Source organism: Coturnix japonica, chromosome 29 (genome assembly GCF_054131305.1).
Source record: "Coturnix japonica strain WE chromosome 29, WE-NBRP24, whole genome shotgun sequence".
Classification (NCBI taxonomy): domain Eukaryota; kingdom Metazoa; phylum Chordata; class Aves; order Galliformes; family Phasianidae; genus Coturnix; species Coturnix japonica.
The window spans coordinates 6,599,148-6,625,743 of NC_140691.1; the positions used below are offsets into that span (position 1 = coordinate 6,599,148).

At 41.3% G+C, this 26,596-nt stretch overlaps 1 protein-coding gene across 2 annotated transcripts in view; it reads left to right on the forward strand.

The window, feature by feature from the left end:
• LOC146755900 (cytosolic carboxypeptidase 4-like) overlaps positions 1-26,596 on the forward strand; it is a 328,030-nt gene that overhangs the window by 169,158 nt on the left and 132,276 nt on the right. For both annotated transcript variants that reach the window (XM_085525040.1, XM_085525039.1), the window contains exon 6: positions 22,519-22,685. In XM_085525040.1, the coding sequence (XP_085381166.1) occupies positions 22,519-22,685 (167 nt within the window). The remainder of the gene's footprint in view (positions 1-22,518; positions 22,686-26,596) is intronic.

Genomic DNA, 26,596 nt, shown 5'->3' on the forward strand with positions numbered 1-26,596 from the left:
TATGATCAGGTATCCTGTCTCATACAGTGTTTGGTTCCTCGTGGCTCCTAAGAGAACAAAACCAGGCTGTAGTGCAACTGATTCAATTACACTAAGACATGGAAAAGAAGAAATAATCCTACCGGCCCACCTGACCTGCCTCCTTTCTGCTTCATATGCTGCAGCATGAGGCCTGATTATTTCGAGGGTGTGGTAATGATAATGAGCAACTTTCTCTGTTGATAATTATGGCACTTTTCTGTCCCCTTTCGTAATATTTTCCCACACGGGATTTCCTGCAGCAGTGAACTCCACTAGTTCATACTAGTGATATTAGTGGTATTGGATATGCTGTCCAATATTGAATGTAAACTATATATTGAAATTTAATCTCACTTCCTCCTCCATTCTGTCCCTCCACTGATTTCTGCACTGTACTTCTCACAGCTGCTGTAGCTCCCAGGTTCTTTAATCTGCTGTTCTCTGCCACATCCACTGTTGTCTTTATTCATGGATGATCCAATCGTAGGTCCCTTGGTCTTGTCAAAAAGAAATCAAACTAACTCTATTCATTCTTGCCAACTTTGAAATCTGTAGGTGCATCCTTTCTTCTTCTTTTTTTTTCTCATCCAGTTCTTGTCTCTTTGGTCTTTCCTTTTTTATGTTCCCAATTGAGATTTATATTTTTTTTTCATATGTGCTAAGCTCCTGTACTGATAGCATTGTCTTTCCTCTTTCCCTTCTTCCACAACACTTATTTCAGCTTATGGTCCCAGAAAGAACCATCAGCTCTTCTGGTTTTGACCTCCTATACTACATAGGCAGCTTTGTACCAAACCCTCGTGTTTGTGTAAGATTTTTCATAGAAGAAAGAATTCAGACTGGATTTGAGAGCATCACATGATTGGAAATCCATCTGGTCCCCTGATATTTTGTTCCAGGGATCAGAAAGTGCTAAATATTATTTCCTTGTACGAATTTGAATTCGTCTGCCTGCTATTTTCAGATGTACTCTAGTTTTTTCTCTGTTGGTTTAAAGAGAGATTTAGTAACTTGCAGGTTCTTCTCTTAAAAATACTTACAATGCAACCAAGTTACCTTTCTGTTTTGATAATTAATTAAAACAGGCTGAATTCTATAATAGTTTGTATGAGAATGTGCAGGTAAGTACCTCTGAATTAGCTAAAGGAGCAAGTGGAAAGTCCTGTGCTAAACCACATTAAGCCACATGTCAACACTCTGAAGCAGAATTAAGGTGGCCTTAATTAAATTTGGCTTAACTCATTTCCAAAGTAAATTAAACCAAACTGAATTGCAAACACTTTAATTCTGAATAACGGAGGAGAAATATGTGTTTCTGAATGTGATAAACTTACAGATGAAAGAGGTTGCTTGTGCTGGGTAATCTATGAGGCAGAGAAGGCAATATGTTTAGACATGATATTTCTGGAGCTTCATGGCTTATCTTTAGGTAAGAGGCTCTGTTGTATACCACATATGGATGACAAAGAGAAACCTGCTATATTCTAATTTTTGTCCAAGGAAGAAATTTTTGATGCATGTGATGCCAGATGGTGGCTATCTGCAAGTGAAAATGCATGGTCAGAAAAGAGAAATTACAGCACACAGCCTATGGAAATGCAGACATTAGGGACAATTAAAAAGTGATTCACATACATACTATAAGTGGGGACAGATGAGAGGTGAACGAGCTGAAGACAGTAGAGATCAAAGAAGTTGTTGGCTACTCATAGTTGTGAGAGAAGGAGAATTTGGAGACATCCAAGTGCTGATGTTTTGCAGTATTTCTTTTACTCTCAGACACTCAAGACAGGCAGCTTCTGGAGTATAGAATATTAATCTTTGATGAATAGCTGCTGAAGTGAGACAAGGAATCGTTAAAATATTTTCAACCAAGTAATTATCATAAGCGAGTTCCACTTAGAAAAATGGACAAAGGAATAAACAAGTGTAAGTGTGATTTGGCGTCACACTTTCTTCTTAAAGCAAACAAATATGATACCAAGAGGAGCTTAGATGATGCATGTGGAAATGAGTGCAGTTGTGTGTCATGGGATACGTACGGTTCTTGGTGAAAAGGAAAGATGTATTATTGTTATTATCTAACAACTTTTTAGAGCTGAAATTGAGAGAAGGAAGAAAAGATGGAAAGGTAATGGTTGTGTAAATGATGGATAAACCGAACTGCTTTCCAGTGGTCATAGAGGAGAGTGGTCATAGAGACTTCTGTCTAGGTGTTATGTACCTGAGATTTTGTGTAGGCAGCAGTAAATTCTATTACAGATTCCGAACATTACAGATGATTATTTTCTAGTACAAAAGATGTTGTATCCAATATAGCTCTATTCTGGACCACACTATGATAGGAAAGGGTGAAATAATCTTCGGTGTGAGAGTTGGTGGTTACCTAGACACCAGTGATCATGACCCAATTACGTTTAATAAGGGCAGAGCGCATCATTTCTATTAACATGTGTTCATGTATGTTTTTCCCTTAATATGGGATAATAGTCCAGGACTGAGGATGTATTATAAATAAAGCAGACCACAAGAGGAAGAAAAAAAAGATTACGGAGGTATTATAAATTTTAAAACCAATGTTTTTAAAATAGATTCTGTTACATATCCCAAAAAAAGCTTAATCAAGAATTGAGAACACATTTAGTTAAAACCCATCTTGGTATAATAGTAAAGAGAAGGTGATAATTAGAGCATAGAGGACAGTGAATCATAACACTGATGAAGAATCTATGTAATAGATGGATTGTCAAGAGGTGGATTTCACTTCTTTTAGTCTGTTTCCTTTTTGCCAGTACTAATTGTTTACTAGAGATTCTGACAGATACGAGTAAACAGTGGTAGAGGCCATTTACCTAATCATGATCAAGATATTCTGAGGTGAAAAATGCATAGGTTAATTCTCTGTGAACAAAAGAAAAAGGGGAAAAAGGGTATCAGCCAAAGTAATGTAGGAATTAGATGTGGGAAGCTAAGAAAGTAACTGAAAATTCATGGCAATTGCTACTAAAGACAGTAAAAAAGAATTCAATGCAATGACTGGAAAAGAAAAAGCTATTCTTCTTATGACGTCTGATCAGAAATGTAACCTAAAACCCAAGGAGTTCTTTCTGAGAAGAGCCGCCTGAAGCCTGGTGTACTTCACAATTAAGTTCTGCCTTGGATTAAATAAGTTTTTCCCAAAGTATTCCTAACCAAATCTCTTACTGCGTGCCACCTCTTCTTGGCTATTGCGAAAAGTTTCCTTTGGTGGTGCTGGAAGTAGCAGGTGAACTTACACAAGAATATTGAATCAGAGATTCACTCAGAAACAAAATGAGAAAGGCGATTTTCAATGAGTTTGAAAACGATATTGCAAATGAGTCTGTGAGAGGAGTACAGCTACATACAATGGGAATAAAAAGCCCTGAAACACTGTCCATTTTGCAGTAGCTTATTCCTGGTAGAGATGACTTCTTTTACTAAGTAGGGTTTTAAGTATGTGTATGTTTTTGCCACATGATCAAAAGGACGGTTAGCATCTCAGTGGGAAGTATTCCTTTAAAAGCTGATGGCCAGCAGGCTACAAGTGGAAAGACTTGTTCTGACTTGGAGATAAATATAAAATGCTGTTAGCTTGTGAGGGAGCTGAGAATTGAATTAAGTAGTTTATTTGATTTGAAATGCTAATTCTGTGTGAAAACAATGGAGGACCAGCACTTGTTAAGATATTTCCTCTGCCGCTTTCTTTTTCTGTTATATTATGCCTTCAATTCCATTGTATTATTGTCTGTCTTGTGTTCTTTTTCCCAGCATTGAGAAGTAATAGAGTTGGATCTGACTTGTCATCTGGGTTGGGGAGAATGGGCTGTACAGCCATGTTGTGATGGCCCAGGGCATGCATGCATGCATCGCCAATTGGCAGTGATGGGAAAAAGGGAGACAGCTCTGTAACGCAGCATAAACACGCTTGAGCAACACAATACCTTGCTCACAACCTTCAGATGTCCTGCACCTGGGTGAACAGGCACCTAAAGTCAACACCGTGGCCAATACTACTGCTTTCCACCAAAGATGAAAGCACTGGATGAGCTATGTGATGGGCTTTATGTTCCCTGCAGTCTGATGGCGCATAGGAAGTTTGCAGCAGGCAGCTGGACACCATTTTCCCAGTGACCTTTTGCGAGCAGCCCTCTTGTCTTTTCTAGTGAGGGAGAATGAAGTAAATGGAGTCTGAAAACAGCTCAGACTGGCTCTGAAATAGTGACCGAAAGGTCGCTTTTCTGATCAAGCCATTGTCTTTGGTGATTGGAAGGGCTTCCAGAGGTCAAAGTGCTGAAGTTTTTCTAAATCAGGAATGCTTTCATGAGCCCCCGTGTGCACTGAAATGGCTGGAATTTCTGCTGGTTCATCAGTTGTAGGTAAATGTATTACATAGGCTGAATATCTGCAGCAAGCTACAGCACTGGTTCTGTGGTTTCATGTATTTGATCATCCCTCGCTCACATCAAATCCTTTAATTTGTGAAGCCTGATGTATGATTATGCTGGGGAGTGATATTAAATGTCAGCTTTGAAAATGGGCCTTGTCACGACTAATACGAAATTCACTCCTGTTGTTAATTTAATGAGATAGAGTGACATGCATCATACATTTATTAAATGACCATAATTATATTTATATTAATGCCAATCTCTGCCCAGGAGAGATTCAGGCCTGGCGTAATGGGACGTGTTCATAATGCAGAAGATCTCTGAATATAGATACAGTGAGAAACTCAGGACTGTAAAACCAAGGCCATGTTGTAGGCTGAGACCGAGTAGCTCTGAGATGCTTGGACAGCATTTTGGGTGGGTGAGGCTGTGAGCTTTGATGGAGGTACATGATTAGAGCTCGTGTCAGACCAACAGCTTTTTGGTTATTCCACATGCTGCAGGATTGGTTGAAATTCATTGAGGTATTGACTTGCTCTTAAATGTAATGCATTTGTATGTTCATTCCCTTTAAAAGGTCAACGAAGCAACTTGACAATTTTTAAAGGTAGCCTGCTGTGTCTGAAGTATATTTAGTTTCATGCTGTCTTCTCTGCAGGATATGATATCGAGTTGTTCTGGTGTTATACCGAGCATGTTGTGCATCGTTATGTAGACAAGATCATTGCTCAGACCTAGGAAACAAATAAGAATTGAATTTTTTTTCCGAATCTTTTTTTTTGTACAATTATGTTGTTTTAGGAAAATGGCCCTCGGTTATTGCTCTGGTTTCTTCTATCTGGTTGCATCAATTTCCTGGGAATAAACCAGATTTCTGGGACAGTGGCAGCTCTGCTTGTTGCAGGAGGCAAGAGCAGCCACTACTGAATTCAGTAGCTCCTGTCTGTTGCTTATGCTGATAGTGTCCACTTCTCCTACGCTGCATACTGATGTGTCCCCTGTCTTCACTCTTCTTGTCTGTCACTATAAACAGAGGGGAACAAAGTTGACAGTGTTGGATTGAAGGGCTGTAAGTGGTTATTGATTCCCAGCCTTCTCGCATGCATAGAGGTAGGGTATGTGTTAGAATACAGACACGAGCACACAAGTGGCAATGGCATGTTACTGCCACTGAGTTATGGGATGTGCATAATTGTTCTTTTCAATGCAGTAGCTAGGGGAACATCTGTATGCACACTAGAGGATGTGTTTGTGTGCTGCACTTGGAAGAAGTTGTGCCCAAAGATGTTTGTATGCATGCATTTATTTCTGGTTTTAGGCAGAACACAAAAGGTGTGCAACTGACATGCATATTTATTGCTTTAAATACATGTCTGTATTTTGTGCATCTATGCATAGCACATGTGGCTACCTTAAGGTCTATATTTTCTACGTACAGCTAGAATTATGTTGTGCTGTGTGTCATTCCTCTGTCGTATGACACTGTTTCATGGCTGTCAGTGGAAAGAGAAAAAGGAAGGGATGCATAACTCACCCTTTTGGCCAAACCATTCTTGCAAAGCACTTGTGGGAGCCTGGATTATCTCGTGAAGGGGAAAGGAAGTTCATTTCTAAATGAAAACTGAAAAGAAAAGGTACACAGCAATGATGAAGTTCAGGTTTCATTAGCTTTTGATGTCTGTTCACAGGAAAAAAATCATGTTTCCTTGGTGACCTTTTAATAAATGCAAAGCTAGGTGGGAAATCTGTCCTTCAGTTCCTTTGCATTTGTAACTAATTAAAGGTGTGGAGTGTGGTGTATAGGATTGCAATGAAGCCTGATGTCAGGCAGCACACTCGCAGTGCTGGGGTCTATGGATGTGTGCGTTGCTGTCCTGTGGGCTTCCACGTGCAGAGGAGATGGATGTCTTCTAAGGCTGTTTCGCATCTCCTCTTCTAGCTGAGATTGGAGCAGAAGGGTAAGGTGGGCTCCTCACACTGCGCAGCTCAGTTCTTATATGTATTGACACAAAGGGTGCTAAGGTGGTGGAAAGCAAAACAAAGCAGGCAATTGCTGTCAGTACAGGCTGTCTAAGCTGGTGTGACCTACTGCATTGTAAAGTGAGGGGAAGTGCCTTATTCCTTGTAAAGTATTTTCACTTCTGTTCATCCAGTGTTCATCAAGGTGTTGGAAGGAACGCAGCACATGTTCCTTGACTCTTCTACAGCTTTTTAGTAATATCTGCGTAGGTGTTGCAGAAATTAAACCAATCTGGTTACGTTTTGTGGCATAGGAAGACAGGATAAGCAAGGTTTGCCACAGCAGTGGGTGTTAGAGAAGCTGCTGACAGAAAGCAGAAAAGATAACAGACAGAAGTCAAGTCAGCTTCCATTTAAATACCTTCAACCTCTTGATTCAGAGATACAGTGTGTAAATGGTGAATTGTTTGTCATGTTTTTGATACTCACTGCTTCTGGACAGACATTTGATCTCAGGGTATTCAGGTAACGTTTTAGTGTCTGCCCTTAGTTGGTGTAGCATGAATGATGTCTTCTGTGAATTCATTGGTAGAGAGGAGGAGGAATATTAGCAGAATTTTCTGTGTCTTTTTGGAATAATCTTTAGTGATGCTCTCTGGAAGAGAAAACCTTAGATTTCTGGGTCTGTGTGAAAACATTCAGAGATGAGGGACAGCCCAAAGAGGTGTTGGTTTCATACTGATAAGATCTGGTGTGTTACATGCTGACATGCATCATAAGAATGAGTAGCACCTGACACTTCTGGGCTCACTCCAGATATATAAATGCAGTCCACTTAAGGCCAGGTTGCCTTTGCTTGAGATTCTGACTGGTTGGAATAAATGGGAGTGAAATTTTGTTTATTTCATGTACATTTAATAACACACATTTCAATCCCCAAGGTGCTTCATCAAGTACCCTACTCTTCTCAGTCAGTTCCCCTGATTTCACATGAGGATGTACAGCTGTGATAAGCTGAACTGAATGTGAGGTCTCATAACTCTACAATTTAAACAGTAAGAAGCTTCCAGAAAGGCCAAATCAGTCACTGAAGACCTTCTTTTTAAGACAACCAGAGCAGTCCCAATACAAATCATGTTTTACCCATATTATTTCTGTGTCCGTGTTACAGAGACTTGGCACAAGCCCCAAATACATCTCATTTATATATACACGCTTGACATTAACTGGAAGGGGGAGACTGTGGAAGTGGAGAAAAGACTCATAAAACCTTTAATTCTTGCAATGGCACGTTGGCACTTTTGTGTGCCACAGCTCAGCTACTTGTTGTATAGAGAGAACTCAGCCTATAGGACTGTGTAGGATTTGCATCCTGTTTAGAGGGGAAAGCCAGCAGCAGAGTGCATGGAGAGTACATGCCTATGGTTTTTGAATTACACATTAAATGAGTGTTTGTTCCGCTGGGCTGGGTTTGTGCAGTTAGTATTCGTGGGTGCAAACTACAGACTGTGGAAGACTACAATATAAACATGAATGTGGATACACGTGGGTGTGGAAGACAGTCCAATGCATGTTCAAGTGTGCACCAGTGTGTCTGATGAACGTGTAACTTTAATTGTGTCTTTATGGATGGTTGTTGTTTGTTGTAATGCTAGAGTCTTAGAAATGTGTCCCTGTACATCTGTGATCATGTAAATGTGTGTGTATGCACAGATCTATATAAATGCCTGATGAGAAGTGCTCAGGGTTTCCAAGTAGGAGATAACACAGTGTACCAAAATCAGCGGGAAACTCCAGTGCATTCACATTCAGCCATCATTTTGTTCTAAGAAAATGGGGATTTTCCTTCATGAAAGAAGAGGCACAAGTGCAAAAGGGCTTTTGTGGCACTGACTGTGCAGCTGATTGTCAATCTGAGACGGAGGACTTTCCATACGTGCCTTTTTCTTTCACTTACCCTCACAGATGTGACCTCTGGAAAGAAAAGCTAATAAAGCCTTTTTCCCCCCACAGAGAAACACACATAAGAGCTTGGCAGAAACTGCCATTTCTTCAAAGTCATGTCTAACAATTTTTCCACCAGCACCAGCTCTTCCTTTTAGTCTCTGAAAAGAAGGCTTGCCAGTAAAAGTCCAGAAATAACTTCTCTCACTAGAACCCGTGTTTGCCAACAATAGCTAAGGAAAGGGAATCTATTTTTGTATCTGGATTGTAGTGTGAGATAGTTCTGGTGGCCTAATCTAATTGTGGTTTAGGATGTTGTAATCTCTGTATTGAGGTATATGGGAGAAAAATAGTATGTGTGCCTCTTCTGAGAAAAGAATTAGGGTCAGTGCTAGCAGTAGGAGAAATTGAGATAATACCAGATAGTCTCTGTTTGGCAGCCAAGGCCAAGTCTCACTGTCTCCAAGCAAGGTAAGCAGACCAGGCTTCTGAAGAGTACTTGGATTCAGCCACGAGTCCACATTATTAGGCAAGTCCATGGTAGTGTAGCAGATCCAAAGTGAAAACACACGTTAGTAATTCAGGGTGATGTTTGTGGGATCAAACAGCTCAGAAACCACTTGGCAGGTCCACAGTGACAAGGTGATGCTGGGAAGTCAGTTCTGTGAGTCAGAGTCTCACCATAGGGTACACCATATACACACCATAGGGTGTGCTCAGGTAAAAGCATGTAAGCGTTGCTACAGGAGCTACAGACCTGCAGTTTTACAGCAGAGCCCTAAGCTGAAGTGGGGCTCTTAGAATAGGTAGAGGGTATGGGTAAAGGCCCCAGGCGGGTCTGGCTGAGGACCTTTATGGCCTGTTAGTGCTTTCAGAGCTCTGAAAGAATGATTCATTTCACCATCAGAGTATCATGTCTGGGTTGTCTCTGTTCTGTATCAGAACTGTGGAACAGCTGCTAAAAATAAACCTTAGAAAATCTATTCCAGACTTTATACGAGACCCTGTCTGTGTTGAGCAGGAGATCTGGGGTTCATTCAGACAAGTATCTGAAAACCTCACAACCAGCTGGGTGTACTCAACATGTGTGTTAGCTGTTCTGAGTTTTGTAACTTAAGCTATTAATCTAAGGCTTCTGTTCACTCTGACTAGCTAAGATCCTGACAGGGACTTTAATTCACAGGCATAAAGCTCTGACAGTCTCTGCTTCTAACTGCCATAATGGACAAACTTGATGGGCAAATGCGTTTGTTATTTTTCTTAGGAGACAAAAACTGATTCAGGTATTCAGTTGCTGTGATAATAGCTATTCTAATAGAAGCAGACGTCTCCTAGTGTTGTTTCTATCTCTTGCCAATCTTGAGCTTCACCACTCTCCTGAATGTGTAGCTTTTTAGTCCTTCTATTTACTGAAGGTCTGTAGTTGTACACTGCCTTTCTAAGAGAGCTCAGATTCCACTTGTCTGTCCCTAGTGGGCAGGATAGAAGGTACTCCCCTCCCATATGTTCAGGGGCACAACTGCATCTGCAGAGCTTTGAGGTTCTTTGTCAGAGAGTAGTGCTTGCTAGTTACTCTAGAAGCTGCAGGTGACCCAAAACACTGAGCAAGGGACTCCACACTCTCTACGAGTGTGGGATTGGCAGCACATCTGCCTGATAGAAGGTCTTTATCTCACAAGAAAAGAGAGAAGAGGGAAGCAACTGCTGCCGTGATCTCTGCAGCTGCCTGTCATCCTGCCTGAGTGAGTTTGATGTGGTGCTGTTGCTTCTTTACAGAAAAAGACGCGAGTTATTTTAAGACACTCTTATTATTTTTCTTATTTTTTGGAAATCTTAATCTTTTAAAATATGGCAGGATCTCGAATTAGATGCTTCAAACAATTTTGCTTCCAGCAGTGAGGGGTGAAGTGTAGGAGGTAAAGAGAACTGTGGGTTACCTCCCCATCTCTGCTGATGTCCTTCACTAGGTGCCCTTCACTAGGTCACTCCTCCTCTGATTCAGCATCCCTGTTGGCAGCTTGCAGTACTGCTCTCCTATCTCCCAGAGGATATCCTGCGATTAATTGAGGGATGTATCTAAATCGCTTTAGCATGCAAGCCAAAAGTCATCGGGGACAAAGCTGTTACTAGGGCAGGAATAAAGGTCAGACCCTTGCTGACATGGTTGTCTTGATTAATTACTACACTAATCTCTATAACTCCTCTTCAGCAATATAATTTGGCCTCATCCCTTGCTTGTTTGTTGGTTGTTGTGGTTTTTTTTCCTTCCATTTTCTGCAACTTAGTGGTGAGAGAATTACTGAATAAACCCACATGGAAAATGCTACTTCTCTCTTTCCCACCTCTTGGCCAAACCTATGCCTCATTCCCCCTTAGTGTCCTGGGGGAATGTGTCTTAGTGTCCTGGGCAGCCTTAGCTGGTGGGGGCAACCAGCCCATGGCAGACAGTTGGAACTCTGTGATCTTTAAGGACCCTTCCAACCTAAGCTAAGAATCTATAATTCCACGATTCTTAGGGATTTGAGGAGTGATAGACAATTACTTGAATTACTAGGAACATGATGCATGGAACTGGCAAAATCAGTTCATTTGATACTATTTTCCTGCAGCTTTTTTTATGTAGGAAAGTACGAGGTCGGTGCAAGAAATCCTTAGCGTCCCTGTTCTCTGGGTGAAGTGTATTGAAGGGCTGAGCAGCCAACCATGGCTGAGGGCAGGAGGTGCTGGTAGTTTGGATTCTGCAACTAATACAGCTCTGGGGCTCATTGTTTTGGGACAAACACTTTTGAACACAGAGACTGTGCAGAGTCCATTAAGGATCACCAGCAGCATCAGAAGAAGATACAGAGGGGCTTGGAGAGGAGCAGAAGGCAGACTGAGTGAACGTGTGTAGTGAAGGGTAGTGAACCGAACCTGCTTTGGATGAACAAGAGGGAAGATTCCCTCCAGGTTACTGCCCAGTGGGAAATCAAAGAAATGAAGAAAATCACTCCGTGTTTCCTATTCAGCTCCTCATTCGGATCTGTTGTATTTTCCACTCCTCTGTGATTACGTCCGTGTCTCAGTCAGGTATTGTTTTCTGCTTGAGTTGGGAATGTTCCCTAAAGCTGTTCCGAGTGCGCAATACTCTCTCATTCTCTTTCCCAGGCCAGTTTTGGAGTGAATTTTGGCAGATTACACAAGTGCAGAGTGTTTACTGTCCTGTCTTACATCATCATTTTCCCGTATCGTTTATTTTTCCTTTGACAGATTTTTAACACTGCCAGTCTAATATGCATCAGAGATTGTCGAGTATTACCATAATGCAGTGTATTGTGGGTAATCCCATGCAAATTGTTCTGTGGAAAGTCATGCTAAATTATCTTCTTGGGGGGAGAAAGAAAAAGGCTTTTGCTTTCATTTATTTTAACCGTTTGTTCTTTGGATTTCAGAGCAGCTGCCAGTGGCAATGATTTAGAACAGTTGTTTGACACTCGGCACCATGTGAGGCGATGCTCCTCCTCAAAAGACATGGTGCTAAATGCATGGCGTTGTGTACTGTGCTAGGTTTATTGTATACGTGTCTCCAGTGTTCACATTTAAAACGTTGGTAGGTTGTCTAAGGAAAAATCTGAGTGTATGTTGGGTTGGCACAGTGAAGGTAGGCATTGCCAATTTTTCCAGCTCCATTGTATGAACATATTGAGGAAATACCAGTTCTTGTGAGCCTGAAGTGCATCAGATGTCTCTTGGAAGAGGCAGATCTGATCATACACGCTCTTGTTTTCTTTTTTTCTTTATTATCAAGGTCATTTGCTTGTAAACTGGCTGCTTTGTTCTTTCTGAGGTCCATATTACTTCCCCAAACCGAGACAGTAATCCTCCTTCTGGATGGAACACTTGATTGTAGTAGAAATGATTGCAGTGTCACAAACAGAGGATTATCGTTTTAAGTGGAAATCATAAAAACAGGTTGAAAAAGACTTCTAAGAAAGAGGCAGCTTGTTCTTATGCAAATTTTCTCAGGTAGTACAGCTGCAAGATAAGAAGTCTTGAAAGCCTATAATCTGGAGTCAGCATCTTCTCTGTTAATACAGGTTTGCCTGCGTCACACTGTGAACGGTCAGTAGGTCTCCAAAGACTCAGAGAAACTTAGTTTATTCTTCTGAGGCCTACATGTCTTTCTCTTTTTGCATGATGCTCTGGAGGTTGAGGCATTACTCAGCTGCTGTGCATTTGCTTCTGGCTGGTCTCCTCTGAAAAAGACAAAGTGGAAATATTCATTGCAGAACAAGAGGAAATATAAGCTGCTTTTGTGTGAGTCACATCAGTTATCCCACTTGATAGAGATAGTTGCCTCCCCCTCACCCTACTTCTGTCTCTCTGATCTTGTTTCCCTTTCTTCAGTCTGTTCCTTACAGCCTTCAAACACCTGATTTCTTTTTCTCTTTCTTTCCAAAAGCACAGTAAGTGGAGAAGTTAAAGTAAGCCTTTGCTGGTGGGATTATAAGAGCAGTAAAGGCTTATAGGTGGTTTGAAGAAGTTTGTGTCTAATTGACACTCATCCTTGGTAAACAAGTCCAAACGTCTGAGCTCATGCTGCTGCATGTTCCTTGTGGGCAAGCAACAGGGGCTCATATCTGCTGTAATAATGTAGAATATTCAGTTTTGATCTCTGTTGTTTTTGTTTGCTGGTTCCTTTCTTTTGATACTAATCGTATTCTCAGCCAAAAGAGTGGTTTAAAAAAACCCCATCAGCCATCAGACTACTTGTACCAGCGGACATCTGGGTTGGCAATAAAGTGAGCCTTTGGACTCCGCAGACCTATAAATCCTGGTTAGCAGCTGGTGGCAACTGTTTCACCTGGAGGAACTTATCTTGATGTCTGGCATCTGGTTGTGTGGTCTGTATTCCCAAGACCCTTCACAGGATGTCCCTCCTAACCCAACCTTCTTGTAAAAAGATCATTCTTTCTCCCTGGGCCTTTTGGTAAAATACGTCTGTTAAGGTGACTTTCTGACATATTCAAGCTGCAAGAAGCATCCTGTATCAGAATAATTATGCTAACACCCATTAGAACACAGCCAACAAGCCCCTTCTTTGTACTCCCATCCTTCACCTTCAAAGGGAGCAGTTACCAGGCTGGATTCCTCACCAAACAGTGTGTCTCTTTCCTCTCTGATCTGAACTGGGCACGTATGCCTTTTGTGCTTTCCTGTGTATCCTTGGCTTGGGAAATCAATGGTTCCTTTGTTGCTTTAGAAGTGCTAATACAATGAATTCTGGAATTGTAGTTGCTTACTGTCACTGATCACTTGGAAGTGTGTTAGGTGGGGAAACCAGCTTTGGCAGCTGGCTGAAGATAACCAAAGAGAACTTGTGAAATGAAAAAAGATAGAAAATTGACATGAGGAATCCTTCATAATATAGGGGAAAAGGCGCAGTGTAAGGGGACAGCCATACAATATATGTGAAATTTGAGAAACGAGAAAGGAAGGCTCAGAGCTGCAGATGGCTCTGTGCCCTTACCTCTCACTCATGAGTCTCTTTATGAAGACGTGTTTAAAGTAAATGTTTAAGGAGACCAACAAAGAGAAGGTCTTGGGCTGATCTGTGAATATGTGCATGGCAATTTAACTGCAGGAGCTGGCGTGTGGCGTGGCCCAGGCAAGGGGACTGCCATCGGGTAGAAGTTTTGCTCTGGTGCCAATGGAAGCAGGAGTCAGAGGAAATGAGGGATTTAGTATAGAACAGACTTAGATCTGGAAAAAAGAAGCATGCTCCAAGGCATAATCAAAAGGCTCTGGAAGGAAACAGTGGACCCTCAGGACTGGAATAATAAGGAATTGTGAAGGCTGAGATTTGGATGCATGCTGGAGCTATTTAAGCTGTCCTGGGGCCACAGGCATGTTGGCAGAGCTGGTAGGCAGCCAGGACAGGCACAGAGCAGAATGCTGTGGGACCACTCTGGCTGTTTTATGCAGGAAGACAATGTCTGCACGTTATCTGTCGGTGTTATTTTATATTCAACCAAGGCTACAACACACAGAATCAGGTAAACCTCAGGTTTTATTGCTGTAAGAGTTATAAGGGAACAAAGGAACTGAAGATTCAAACTGGTAAAATCATTAATAATGGCCAGTGGGGTAGATAGCAGACATCTCAAACATGCTAAACAATGTGCTCATTCTGATTCCTTATGTTTTAAAATTTACTCCAGAGGTTGAGAACCACCAAAAAAAGAAAAAACCTACGAGAAACACAAGGGCAGGGAAGCACAGTGACTGAGTTAATTGCCTTGATGGCATGAGTGAAGGGAGATGCAGTATACAAAGTTTGTCATTTGTTAAGACTCATATTTAAGTGAGCAGCATTGGTGGACATCCTAGTTAAGTCAGAACTAAGGAGAAGAGAGTTTCCCTCACCCAAAAGAAATCCCAAAGGGATTGGAGTTTTGGGGTGAGGCACAAAAGGGTCATTTGTATAGTGAAAATCTACTTAAAAGTCTGGAAAAATAGGTGGGATGTATTAATCATCACTGGGGTGGGAAGAAATGGATAGTAAGGTGACTCCAGCTACCACTCTGTTTTGGTCTGTATTTCTTTAATGACTGAGAAATGAGGAGAACAGTAAAATGCTAAGATTTACTGTTTGCAGCTGATATGAATTATACAGTAGGAAGGAGGACAGCAAGACTGTGGTTACGGGAATGGAAGATAAAATACAGACGGTGGCGGGGTAAAGCATGTTTGAAGGAATAGTTTAAAGCATTCAAACACATGGTTGGGTTCTGAATTAGCTCTGACTGTTCAGGAAAACATAAGTAGCGATTAGAAAGACAGCTCAATAAAGATATCTGTGCCATGTGCAGCAGCAACAATAAAGAAGAAAGTGAGTAAGATGCTTGTGTATGTGAGAAAATGTAGGCTTGGAAGATGCTATAATATCCCTATAGACGTGAATGGTAGTACTTCCTTTGGACTGCTTTGTCTGTTATGAGTTATTTTCTTTGTAAGGCAAAAGAGATAATGAAAGGGGGGGCTAGAGGAAGCACACAGTGGCCTGGAAGGCAGATTCGATATGGGAGAGTATTAGTGATACTTGAGCTATTGAGAGAGAAAGGGAAAGAGTGCAGAGAGCTCAGCAGTAACACTCAGCACTGTGCTGGGGAGAGGCTTCACAGTGATGTGGATATTTGGTGGCAGCATAGCAGGAAGCAAACTCGCCACCCCATTAAATTCCACTCCATGTAACGTTGCTATCAGGCCAACATGCAGCTTTGCCGGTCTGCTTGTGTCTGTAATGTGCTAGCATGGGAACAGAGCACCAGAGATCCTGTGGGGCAGACAGCTATCAGGCTGGAGCATGCTGTGATGTCTGGGTCATGCTGTGCTGGCTTCTTTCTAAATGCACTCTAGTGCCTAAATCATTATGTTGGTGCAAGTGTGATACCATGATCCATCATGGGGTCTTATTTTGTATGGGGAAGAAAAGCGTACTAGTGTTGCTGTGTCATTTTGGTCAATACATATTTCACCTCTGGGATGGGCAGAATGGCATATGTTTTATCAGAGTAAGAGGGAAAGGCTTCAAAGCTTTCTATATTGCAGATTATAGTATAGTGAATTTCAAAATAAAATCTACTTTGTAATTTCCCAGTAACTATAAATACTTGCTCTGCTTTAAAGCCACACAGAAAAATAACAAGGTGTTGTGTAACATAGAACAATATGGAGGGCATTTCATGAAAAGATACAATTGGTTCTTTATATAACACATAATTAACCAGGAGAACCTGATAGTGAATGACATTATGGAGACAAATACTGTACTAAGAATGTTCAAAACAGGTTAGACGCTTTCTGAATAGCATCTGTATTTACGTTAGCCAGAATAAACATCATAAATCCTTTTGTTGCCAAGCATGTGGTGATCACCAGCCAGGATTAGGAAGTTATTTAACTCCCACGGTGAAATATGGCCAAATGAGTTAAACTCATAGCTGAAAATGCTTGGGTGGGCCTGGAGTCTGCTCACTTTTCTGTATGCTGAAGTTATTCATACAAGCAGAGAAGTGGAAGTAGAGAGGGAGGAAAAGTGATCCAGGGATTAAACTGCCAATTTAGGACTTGCAAAAATTCAACTTCTTGCTTTCCCAGACTGCTTTTATGAGCTAATTCATTTGACACAGACTCTCAGATGTACTTAGAGCTCCACCTCACATTTAATCTTCAGGCACCTCAGGCTATAACCTGGCTGTGACTTGTTCCAGGTTCCATAGAGTTCACACAGCAGAAGGTGTACGAGTGAGAGAAAGCCGTGGGTAGACTACAGATGAATGTTGAAGGCACAGTCAGATGGGGTAACAGCAGTTAACCTGTTGCCAGTACTGGAACCTGCATTAAAGACAGAAATGTTCTTGAACAAAGCACTTGGTTGTCACCAGTGTAAAGTAGTTTTCTTTTCTTACACTGCCCCAGAATCACTGTATGACCTTGAACAGTTTCCCCATTTCTTCTTCTTGTCTGCCAAGTAGGAGAGTTAATTATCTGGAGCACTATTTGTTTTCTTTCAAGAATTAGCACTTATTTTTTCTATTTATTTTCTGTTTTGTTGTTGTTGTTGTTGTTTTTCCTGACAAACAAACAATGACAACAACAAAAACATACTGACAATTCCCACTACTTTTGTTCTTTGCCCTCTGGACCTTCTTTATGGCTCATCTACGTTGGTTTTGCTTTCTATTTTTGTCCATCTTTTATTCCTGATTCAGCCACTTTTCACAGTTATGCCCCACATAAATGTATGCATTGGTCCCAGTGATACCCAAGAAGTGATCTGGCAAAACTGGACCTTCTGGTACCATGTACTACCTTCCATCTCAGGAAGCAATGCGAAAGAGGTGCACCAGCATCCAGCAAGTATGGAAGCATTCCATACCCAACCACTACTGCTCTGTGTGAGTGTGCAGTCTCTGGGGGAGGGTGATGAGAATATATCCCCATCTTTATGCTTACTTTGGTTGGCTATCTATGCTATCTGAATAAGTAGAACTTGACAACCAGTTTTACCATTTGCTAAATCCTCAGTTCTCTTACAAACAGGCCTTTCAGGCCTCTTTCTGCTCTCTGATCTGCTTTCCTCCATCCCTTGAACAATCTAGCCTGTAGCATCTTTAGCCAGGGAAAGAGTCCGTTTGAATGACAAATCAATAACCCATCTTGTGACGAAACAAAGAAGTTTGCTCAGTCCCAGCTGAATCAGAGCATCAGCTAAATTCAGCAGATTTTCAGGGAGGGTTGACAGCAAGCTGGGCCTTGTTTCCTCACCTAGTAGCCAAAGTACTGAGGAAAGCGAGGATGGGCATTCATAACGAAGCACACCTCTCCAACAGTGAGATGGGGATTGAGGTTTCCATTAGTTTTCCTCTTGTTATCATTCCTCCACATCAGCATCCACTGACCTCAACCACCCCTCCCTCTTTCTCATCCTTTTATCTCTCCAGTCCTTTTATCTTCTGTCTTTAACTCAACCCCTCTCATCTTTCTAGAAATTCAAGCTACCCAATTTTTTTTCTCCATCTTCAGCCTTTTCTGCTTGCTTAATCCCTTTGAAATCTTTTGGCCCAAATTTCTATCCCCTAAACTTTGTCTGTTTAGAATGTCATACCTACTGCTTAGGGATCTCTGGGCCATGAGAAAAACTGGCTTGTTCCCTACTGTCCTCATCTCAATAGCTGGTTCCCCATTGTGCATCAGCATGTTTTCTTTCACAGGGGTTTAAAGGACACTATCTTTTGGGGCTGGCCCAGGCTAAAATTTCATCTGCAGGCACCAAATGTTTCATTCAGCTGTGTGGTTTGTCCTGTGCAGCCTCGAAGTAGTTTCTATTAGTATTCCAATGGAGAGCTCACTGATGGAATTAGTGGGAAACCAGACTGCCAATTTATTTATACCCAGCCTTAGGGCATAACCATTGTGCATGTGTAAAGCTGTTGAGATGCAGAGTATACTCTGCATGTGTGTGTGTATGTGTTGACTGGAAGTAAGTTTGCAGGGAAAAATATTGCCTCAAGGATTGAACAGTGCCCAAAAGTGACCGTACTGTGTGCCAAAGATCCCTTTTCTCTGAACGCAAGAGAAAAATGATGGCTCTGAAATCTGTTGTCTACTTGTGTTTATTAATATCTTTCAACTCCAGTTTAACTGCAGCTCTTGTTACCCTGGTGGAGAGAGAAAATTCTAATTTAACTTCTGGAGTCCTTCCACCTTCAACAATATCTGTGTTATGAAACTATCGCTGCCTTTGGCTTGTGGGGTTGTTTAAAGCATATGAGTAATGAATAACGAAGTTTTCCCATTACATTGTCTCTTAGCCTGTGATGTGTTTTTAGGTAAATTGAGAGACGTTGGAAGCATTTAGTTGTGAATATATAGTTGATGCATCAGTGCTGAATGCGAATGAACTCTTTTTCCGGTATAATTTCATCAACTTTCATTAGGAGAATTTTTATTGCCATTATCTTGGCCAAATGATAAATCACGGAATAGCTTTCTTATTTTTCCCCCTCCTTCCGTGTTTCCTATTACTGTGACACAGTGTCATTTAGGAGATGCAGATGAACACCTCACTGCCCTGTTATGATAAAAACAGTTTGGGCAGAGAACAAATGTACTGGTTTAACTAGACCAAGAGCTAATAGGTTGTGTTCATTTAATTCATCTGATTAGCCATGTTGAGTTCCTCTGGAATGTTTCTTCCCACCAAATCATATATACAGATACATCCAGATATTAGAGCATGGTGATGTCTCTTACCATACTGTCTGCTGTGGTATGAAAAAATGAGAAGAGATTAGCAAATAATGTCTAGTTCCATTATTCTTTATAACAGCCAGGAAACTATAAACCTGTTATCCTTTAACATTATGTCTTCAAAAGACATGCATGAGGGGGCCCAGGGGACCAGTGGGCATATTTGTATTGCGCAGCAATGTGTGTATTGAGCCAATGCTGATCCAGACTGGCACTTTCATGTTATGAAGAGCAGAAACTATGCAAAGATATGAGCTGATCATCAAAGAAGAATACCTTTGTTAGCATATCCATGAGGCTAAACTAATTAAGACTGATGATCTTGTCTGCAGCTTTCTGGTACAGTTTTCTGATTCAGACTTTGCTTAGATTTTGCTGGCTTGGAAGACTGCACTGCACTCCGCTTCTCATACAGATGCCTCCAGAGGAGGATGGAGCCATGTAGGATTGTGATGGGGAAAGATAGGGTCTCTGAGAGTTCAGGACATTGCAGAGGACCTGATGGCAGGTAGAACAGCTTCCTCCTGCATGGTAGTGGCAAACGGGTTATATATTGTCACTGTGAGTAGAAACAATCCAGCTTGACTGCTGTGGAGCTTCTTAACCAAAATCAAAAGTTCACCACTTCTCTTTCTTTATCTCTTGTAGAATTTCAAGAATTTCAAGCAAGGCAGGAGGGGCTGGTTTCTACCCAGAGCACCAGCTCTTGGCACTGCTGGCAGATATCATTAATGCTGTTAGTTTGATGCATCAGTTCTGTCAGCATCTTCACTTTAATGGTAGTCACCAATGCAGCTCCAGCTCCTGCCTCTGCTGAGAGCTGAGGAAGAAGAGGGAGAGCATTGTCTGAGTTGGAAAATAAAAGACTGCCTGTGTTTGAAGTGAATTAAATGTGTTAACTTGTAATGTTCTAGCTGAGGTTTCCAGCTGTTATTCCCGAGCTGTCTGTTCTCGAAGCAATATGGGTCCATCATAAAGCAGCTAACTTCAGAGCATGAGCACTTACTGTCTGAGGCTTCTCAGGTGTATTATACTTTTATTATTATTATTTCTCTGTTCATAGTTTCCTAAGGCCTCTTCATATCCTGAATAAAACCCTGGGGAATTGTAAGCCCACAGGCTGAGTTTTAGCACTGTCACTATTCGCATCTCCTGGATTGATAGGTATTTAGTGTGCTGCCTGGATCCTGGAAACAGGACCCTAAGATACACCCCAGGGAAAGCCCCAAGATGTTCCTTGTATTTTTTACCCCTGAGAGAATAATTCCTTTGCTGTGGAAGTGACTTATTTTTGCTCAGAAATGTCACCATTTCCACCTGCCAATTGTAACTGCCACACTAAAATGTCTTCTGAAGTAAAATAATGGAAGTGAGGAATCTGTGTAGAGCTGCTAGGCCCTCGTTGTTTTGTATTAATGACCATTGGTTCCTCTAAGCCTCTTCATCTATTTTCTTCCCATTATTAATAATTACTATAGTTCATTGCACCTGGCTCTTACTTAGCAAAGCTTGCAGTGATTAGGATGGGAGAAGAAATGGTGTTAGAGATTTGCTGACTGCTTTAAAGATATTTAAGAGACTTTCTGAGAGCAGAAGTCAGATCTCCAGAGTCCTTTGTCTACGCCTGGCAGGGAGGCTCTGTTTTCTCATATTGTTTGTGTGCTCTTCTAGGCACGTCCTCTGCTTATCTAGCTGTCCAACCACTCAGTATATGTACAAGCTCAAAATAATGCATTATTTGTTCATTATTCATTATTATAATTACCTATTCATATTTATTCATATAGTTTGAGAAAACAAGCAGAATTTCAATGTGGTTACTATAGGAAAATGTGTTTGTTATCAGATAGGGCTGCTTTAATGTTAGATTTTATTTGTACATGCTGGACTTGCTGGAGTTGAAGTGAAGGCATTCGCCTTGTAAGACATTTTGTGGCCTCTAACAAGCATGAACCAAAAAAAAGCATTACAAGGGAGCTGTAGATGGTCACTTGGGAAGCCTCTTTTTTCCATCCACCTCCATGCTGTTGGCTCCCAATTTCTCTCAGCTGTGCAGAAGATCCTAGAGAAATTATAAGTGCAACCTTACATAGGAAACATAAACAAATTAAAGAAGGCAAAACAAAACTAACTACTAAGAAACAGGAGACTGGAGCTCAGCCCCCTGTTATCAGTTACTGGTATATTATATATATATAATATATAATATATATAATATATGGGCTCTGTTACCTGTAAGATGTGCACTAACAAACACCGAGTGAAGGGTCAAGAGCAGGCCATGCTGGTGTGGAGCACACACTGTGCTTGTGGCTGGTGCCAGGGCTGTGAGCACGGACTTATGGCAGTTGCTAAGGAAACAGTCTTGGAAATGGGATTGGAGTTCTTGTCAGAAGGTTGGCTGCAGAAATGGTTTGTGCTTCAAAAGCACACGGGGCTGATACTGACAAAGGCTGCAATTGTTCAGCAATTGATTCAACCCCTGGTGTGATAGCATTAAGGAGTAACACATGATGTGATCACTAAATGCCAAAGATGAGGGATTTTGCAGTTTCTTTGGGTTATTTTCGGTGACTCTTTTGTGGTTTTGGAGGTTTTTTTTGGTCTCTTGCCATCTCACTGCTTGTGAGAAACTACCAGTAATTACACCGGATTACTCCTATGTAGGCCCTTGATGTGTTACTTTTTTGTTGGGTCTTTATTTTTTTAAGTAGTGAAAAAGCATGCACAGACAATTCAAAGTCAGGGCTCTTCCATGTGAGGATCCACAGCTTGAAGGAGTCCTCTTGGAAAGGTGATGTTGATAATCCCAGTCCTGTTTTTGCATTTCTTTGCCTGCACGTCCCTACTAGAGACATAGGCTTTTAATACACTGAGAAATTCCTCAGAGTTATTTGTTATTTTGCAATTACTTTGTAATTGATTTTCTTAAAAAGCAATTCATAACTTGTTAAAGATGTTCCCTCCTTCCCCTCTTCACTGTTTTTTCTCTAATCTCTGCCACTGTCCAGTATTTACAGTCATAAAACCTATTTGTTTCCCATTGCTTAGGGAGATGACGCTTCTAGAGAGAGAAAAAAGATGAGACCTAATGATTTGTAAGAGTGTATTTAGTCAGATCCTCTTGGGGTATGAGTCTAATTTGTACAGTGACAACTTCAGTGTAAGTAACCAGAGCAGTTACACTACTTGCCTCTGTTGCCTCTGTAAAATAGAAGCTATTTTAGAATAGATCCTGTAGAACAAATGCTATCATTGAATTCATGATTGACTGTATGGGAACCTGAATGAGGTGATACTGTAATACTAAGAGCTGTCCTTCTGAAAAACAGTCTCCCAACACCTGCGCTTTGTACACTCAGCAATGAAACTTCCTCCTTTTTTCCACCAGGGCCTGCAGCTGGGAACTCAAGAGCTGGAGGAGATGGGAAGCAAGTTTTGCCTTGCTCTGCTCATTCTGCACCTCAAATCCTTGCCCTGCAGCAAGAAGGTGATGGCTCAGGCAGCGCTACTCCTAGATCTGGAGGAAGAGATAACAATAACAGACCGGGCACAAAGGTCAGTGACAGTTTCCTTACAAATTTCATTTTCCTCTCAAAATATTACTTGAGCATATGGATGGCACTGTCTCAGTGAATTCATCAACAGGAAACTGAAGTTTCAGGTGATACTCTGTCCACCTCAGATCTCCTCTGTGGAGTCAATCTCCTACAGGGAAGATGTTCTCTAGGTGAAGGACTTTGATGGTATGATTTAGAAACAGTATGCCTGATTCTGCAAGGATTCGCACAGTCATTCCTCTTTTCCTCACAGCATTGTATCCTACAGACATATGAAGCATAGGTTTGTGATTTTTGGTGCGTGTGATGAAGTCATTATCCAAACAACCATATGGGAGGTGTTTTTTCCTAATTGCAAAATTCATTTCTTAGCTTCCTGTGTTCAATGGGATGTATGCAAGTGAGGTTGCCTCATATGTGGGGAATTTGGCCTGGGTAAAGGTCAGAATATGGGATGCTTCAGCTGTGATGAAGCAGAAATGTATGTGCTCTTTCTAAACCATGCTATTCCTAGTTCTACATGCAAGCACTTACTCTTGCAATATTGTTTTTCCAAGACAAATGGAGGAAAAAATAACTGAGTGATGTGATATGATTTGAAGTTCCCAGTGGGTTTGTTATCAAAGAGTGCTTCCAGCTTCATCAATGAAAAGCCAATTTTTTCTGTTGCAGAAATGCCCCCATAATTTACAGCAAACTTCCAGTCTTCCCCCTGCAGGAATACTTAACTGACATTCGCACCACCTGTTCCTCATGCCTGAAACCATTCTTACAAGCTTGTTCGTGGTTTTTAATGTTTATGGGGAACAATGAAAAAAAGAGAACTAAAATATAGAGACATTCCTTTTGTATAGCTGTGCTCACTTGTACATATGAACACATAAATGAAGCAATTAACATGTATCCTAAATGGTTTCAGTACTGGGGACAGCCATCCGAGAAATCGTTGGTGTCTCATTAGAGAGAGCTACTGAAGCCTGGCCAGGTGGATGAATTTGAGATATAAATCAGATTTTCCAATTCTGAATTAGAGCTGGAGGAGTTTTTGCATGAAAGTAACTTCAGGGAAGGAAAATATTGAACTCTGACTTGTCCCAGACACTGAAAATAAGTTGGTCATACCAACTCCATGAGCACTTTCTCTCATTTGTGTGGTTTTCCATTACCTTTTTCTTTGGTTGGTTTCATGTTAGTGAGCATTCATTTCATTTTTCCTGATGTTGTGTGGGCGATGAACCTTTACCAATATAGCAGCTCTCTAATGACAAATACTTTTAAAGAAGTTAAGAATTAAAGAAAAATCCCTTACCTTGTACAGCTCCCATGCCATTCCATATCTGTTTGTGGTGGTCAAAAGCAAAGCGCTCTGTCCCTTCAAGGTTCTGGGTCATCTGGGGATGGGATGTCACTGCTGAAGGCAGTGTGATGGTTACTTGTTCATTTTCACTCCAGTGGGTGGAATTGCAGATTTATGGAGTTCTGATGGGTTAGGTGCAATTAGTTGGCATTTGTAGTACAAGTAAACATTACATTGTTTGCTCCTGTCTAAAGATTTGCCATATTACAGGAGCTTTTTGCAAAAGATCAGGAAAAGGGAGATGTGGGGACCAAGGGGCTTGGCTTGTAAGTGTATTCTATTTTATGATAAATAATTCATTGAAAAGGATTGTGCAGCTTATTGATTCTGATTCAGAAAATTAATATTTTGCTTCTGGGTTTCTTTGAGTCTCGCCAAGAGAACTGCATAATTTGATTTTAGAGGGAATAAGAGGCCTAAAGCAACCAAAGGAAGAATGCAGAATAAAGAGAGCACACTGCTATGGGCAGGAGAGCAGCTGTATCCAGGCCTCTCCCCCAGCTCAGACTTTGAAATAAAATAATGCATAGACTATGAAATAAAAAACTGATTATCCATCAGAACTGGAGGTTGCAGTGTGGGGTTCCACTCGGTCTAATCTTACTCTGTAAAGATGAAATCCAGTCTTTCTCCATTTAGGTAGCACAGGGAGCTCAGCAGAGTCTTTCTGCTTACTGGTGGTGTGTCACTACATCAATGGTAATTATAGTCTACTTTTGCCAAGACTAGAGCTGTCTTTCATGGTTTAAGGAGCAGGAAGTGTTTATAGCTTAGAACCAGTGCTGTTGTCTTCTGTAGTTACCACAAAAAACACTTGAACACTTTCTATGCTTTCCTCTTGTGAGGATGGAAATAACCCAAATTATTTTTGTACCTTTGCCAAAGCAGAGTTGAACTCGGGGCCTGCAGGTGCTACACAGGAGCGACCTAAATGGTTACACTGTGGGATGTCTTTCTTGTGTGCTTTACACTGTGAGCAGAGGTGGTTTAAACACCTTGCAGGCAATCCCTTTTCCAGACCTCTGTACTGTGTAATGAATAGTGGGTGTTTAAGTGGGAGCCAATGGGTCTGACTGCAGCTTAAGTTTGTTTTTGGTAGAGCGTGTTGCAGAAGACTGTCTTGACTGACTTTCTCACCTAGAGAAAGATACACATATGGATGTTTCCTATCAGAGCAGGATTAACAGTGTCAGAAGAAAATGATGACTGTCACTCGACCTTGATGAAAATACGATCTTTATTTAGTTGATAAGGTTCTATTTTGCAGAAAACATGCTGAAATTGCTCTGACCACTCCAGCTGTGATCAGTGAGATTAATTGCACAGTGCTTATGTTCAATACATCTATCTAATTTTCTAAATGTGCATTTCTGAGTGCCCGTCTCTATAGTACTCCGGGTGACAGGTCAAGCCATGGAAAGAGAAGTTAATCCAGTACTGGACAGATCTGACTTCCAGGTGATATGTCTCATGGCAAAGGTACATAGATCACAAGCCAGAGGTCTTTTATGTTACGAAACTCCTACGGTTCATGTTCTGCGTTTGTGTCTTTTTTTTTGTCATGGTGTCTGGTGTGCGTGGCATTGACTTGGCATCTCAGCATCTCCCTCCAACAGCGAACATTTTCACCTGTCAACGTTTATAACTGGATGTGTCTTTTAATTTTCCTCTTAGAGCTCTCTCTGCTCAGGGCATTTTGCAGCCTTACTTTTCCGCTACTGCTGTGAGGAGGATGAAGGAGCAGGCTGGACACTGGCTACTTCTCTAGAATAAACTATTTGCTCTGTCAGAGTCAGTGAGCGGTAGATCGAAGCAAGGTAATAGCTACTGGGGAAATGACTGGTCTAATGGAGGCATCTTGTGTGAATGGGGGATTTCTCCCACCTGATTTCATAGTGTTCAGTGTACAGTCTCCAGTGAGCCGAAGAAAGGTGTGCTAAACCTTTAGTGGTCCTAACAAAATGTATTTTGGAACACAGGCAAGAATTCCTTCTTGACCTCAGTCTAGCACATACAGTATATGAAGTCATTCAGGAGCATTAACTGTGTAGTAAGTTCCCAGCAGAGGCAGGGTAACAAAGTAGCTATATCTGAAAATAAGCAAAAAGGGAGTTGAATTTTTGTCTCTGGGGCTACATTACTAATAGAACAGTAGAGTATTTCCCCCAGAACCTGGAAATCCTTGGAGAACATGAAATTCACATAACAACTCTTCATCTCTGGTTCTCTAAGGGCAGCTGTCTTAAAGACCAACAGGTAACTACTGAGATTATTGCCATGAGATGCAGTGAGATCATAGGATTCTGGATTACCTGAAAGTGCTTGACTGTGTGGAAATAGTCTAACTCTGAAATCTCTACAGTACACTGCAAGTTCCTTACTCAGATATTCTCTCTCCACAAAAACCTCCTATTTACTTCCTACTCAATGCTCTACTCAATGCTGTACCTTTCTAAAACTGGGGAAAGTCTAGTAAGGGGACTTTTGTTTTAGCTCTGTTTAAATGGTATGTAAATGATGTGCTAGCAGAGTCCTGGAACCAGTACTCCAAA